Source organism: Oxyura jamaicensis, assembly GCF_011077185.1.
Source record: "Oxyura jamaicensis isolate SHBP4307 breed ruddy duck chromosome 23 unlocalized genomic scaffold, BPBGC_Ojam_1.0 oxy23_random_OJ90227, whole genome shotgun sequence".
Lineage (NCBI taxonomy): Eukaryota > Metazoa > Chordata > Aves > Anseriformes > Anatidae > Oxyura > Oxyura jamaicensis.
In genome coordinates, this window is record NW_023304666.1 from 1 (window position 1) to 2659 (window position 2659).

Here is a 2659-nt window from a genome sequence, read left to right on the forward strand (position 1 = left end):
CAGGGGCTGGTGCTCGACTGCTTGGGGACCCTGGGGGCATCCCCATCCCCTGAGTGTCCCCTGGGGCAGCCACCTCACCTTCTCCCCACATTTCCCATGGGAGTGTCAGCGGCTTTTCCCCTCCCAGCGTGGGGCCAGCGCCCACCCCAGCCCCTCTTTCTGTGCCCCCCCCCCGTGCTGCTCACCTGAGCCGTGGCCTTTGCACCACAGCCCTGTCCTTGTCCCCATGCTGCGGGGGCTGCCCCCGCTCCTGGCCCAGGGCCCCACAGCAAACAGCCGGGGCTGGAGCAGGGCTGGGAGGGGTGTGGGGTGGGGGGGCACTGCCCCACGTCCCCCCCGGTGCCACCACAGGGCGAGGAAGCCCTCGGTGCCGCGTCCCGGGGCGGAGGGGGCGGAAAGCCCGGCCCGCTGCAGCAGATCCTCTTGGCGCAGCGTCCTGGGGGGGGGGGGGGGGCGCATCCTGCCCTGCCCCGCAGGAAGAGCAGAGGGCGGCGGGAGGGGGACGGCTCCGCTTCGGCCCCCGCCGGGGCTCGGCCCTGTCCGAACAGCAGCACCACCGGGCAGCCCTCCCCTTCCACCCCTCCTTGCTCCCCGTGGTCCCCCCCGAGCCGTGCCCCTGGTGAGGACGGGGGCTCCGGGAGTCCCCGGCTCAGCCCCGCGCCCCGTGTCCCGCAGATGCCCAGCACGTGCTGCCCGCAGAGCCCCTGAGCGTGGCCGGACGCCGCGATGGAGAGCCGCAAGCAGGACATGGAGCTGCTGAGCAACAGCATGGCCGCGTACGCACACATCCGAGGTGAGGCCACAAAGCCCCCGGCTGGGGCACGTCCCCAACGGGGACATCGGGGCCACCACGGCCCCGTTGAGGTCTGGGGACAGCCCCTCAGCCCCGCCGCCTTCCCTCCCCGCAGCCAACCCCGAGAGCTTCGGGCTCTACTTCGTGCTGGGCGTCTGCTTCGGGCTGGTGCTGACCCTGTGCCTGCTGGTGCTGCGCATCTCCTGCCGGCCCCGCACCCACCGCCCGCCCCGGCCCCGGTCTGGCCCGCCGGACCTCAGCGAGGACGACGACGATGAGGATGATGAGGACGAGGAGGAGGAGGACACCATCGACCGCGCCGCCTCCGAGTCGCTGCTGCCGGTGACCGAGATCCCGCTGGAGAGCCACGGCCCCGGGGACGGCGCGCTGCCCATCAACGTCTTCGCCTCGGCTGAGGAGCTGGAGCGGGCGCAGCGGCTGGAGGAGCGCGAGCGCATCATCCGTGAGATCTGGCGCAACGGGCAGCCCGACATCCTGGGCACCGGCACCCTGGGCCGCGTGCACTACTACTGACCGTGGCGTGGTGCGGCCGGGGGGCATGGGGAGACCCTCACCCCCTCCCCAGTAACTCGGCCGATGCCGTGCCCTGAGACCCCACGGCACCACTGGGGGCTGAGAGCGGCGTAGGACATGATTTGGTGCCAGGACTGGGGAGCAAAGGGGGGGGCCTCTGGCTGCCCATGGGGTGGAGAACCCCCCCCCCGGAGCACCCCGGAACCAGCACCCAGTGCCACCAGCACCCCCAGCACCAGCCCCTCGCCCACCACGGGCAGTCGCTGCGGACACGATGCACTTTGAGCCATTGGTACGACTGCCGGCACAGGCCGAGCAGCCTCAGGACCCTGCGGGGATGGGGACAAGGACAAGGACAAGGACAAGGACAAGGACAAGGACGAGGACGAGGACAAGGACGAGGTGCCACCCACTGGCCCCGCCATCTCTGCGCTGTCCCCAGAGGGACGCCACCCCTCTGGCCGCGGTCGGGCTGTACACCCGGGCGATCCGCGGGGTCCTGTCCTGCCCCACCAACACGGTGCTTTCGTCCCCTGGCTCCCGTTCCCTGGCCGGCCCCTGGCTCTCTGCGCTTCCCTCCCGCCGGCCCCGCTCAATTCCCACTAAATTTAGCCGCCGGCCTTTCCGGCACCACCCGGCCCCTGCCCCAGCGCCGTGCCGGATGTTTCCCAGCTGGGCTCTGGGGCTGCTCGCGCTCCCCCGGGGCCGCGGCTGCTCCCCGCAGGGCTGGGTCGCATCCTGCCCACGCTGCAGGCACCGTCCCAGCCCCGTGCAGGGGTGCGGGGCCGGCCCCCGCTGCCCCCTCCCCAGCAGCTTTATAAAAATAGCTCCTTCCCAGGCTCGTCCCCGCGCCGGCAGCAGGATCCAGATGTTTTCCAGATGTTCTCCAGGCCCCACGCTGGTGGCGCAAGGCCAGAATGTGCCGGGGGGCTGGGAAATGGTGCGGGGGCTGGAGGAGGAAGAGGAGGAGGCACTGCCTTAGCCCCGTGGTGCGTCCTGGCTCAGCACCCTGGCTGGGGATGAGGTGTGGGGGCTGTGGGGGGCTGTGGGGGGCTGAAGGGGACTGAGCCCACCCTGGCGCTGCCGCTGGACTCGGCGCAGCCCAGCCCGTGACTCCCGGCACGTCCGCTCCCAGCGCCGGCGCTCGGCCGCGGCGCGGCTCAGGCTGCAGCTTGGGATGGTGCAAGGGACCCCCGTGGGACCCCCGTGTGCCACAGCAGGACCGGCCCAGCCCCTAAATGGGACCCGTGCAGCACTCCATACCCAAAATAGTTTATTTTAAGCAGTATTTGTAACAAAGCAGGGGCTGCTGCACGGCCTCAGAGCTGCAGG

General features: G+C 71.3%; 1 protein-coding gene across 1 annotated transcript; it reads left to right on the plus strand.

Annotated features, from left to right (window-relative positions):
* Positions 1 to 407: 407 nt before the first annotated feature.
* Positions 408 to 1502, plus strand: LOC118158271 (protein eva-1 homolog B-like). Its single transcript, XM_035312909.1, has 2 exons — positions 408 to 793; positions 909 to 1502. Exons 1-2 carry the CDS (start codon positions 727 to 729, stop codon positions 1325 to 1327), a joined length of 486 nt encoding a protein of 161 aa, XP_035168800.1. The 5' UTR covers positions 408 to 726; the 3' UTR covers positions 1328 to 1502.
* The last annotated feature ends 1157 nt before the right edge of the window (positions 1503 to 2659 follow it).

Bases quoted from the DNA above. Each gene is read 5' to 3' on its own strand.
- LOC118158271 (XM_035312909.1), top strand. From the start codon at position 727: ATGGAGAGCCGCAAGCAGGACATGGAGCTGCTGAGCAACAGCATGGCC. The intron at 794-908 runs GTGAGGCCACAA...CCCTCCCCGCAG, and splicing joins CGCGTACGCACACATCCGAG to CCAACCCCGAGAGCTTCGGG.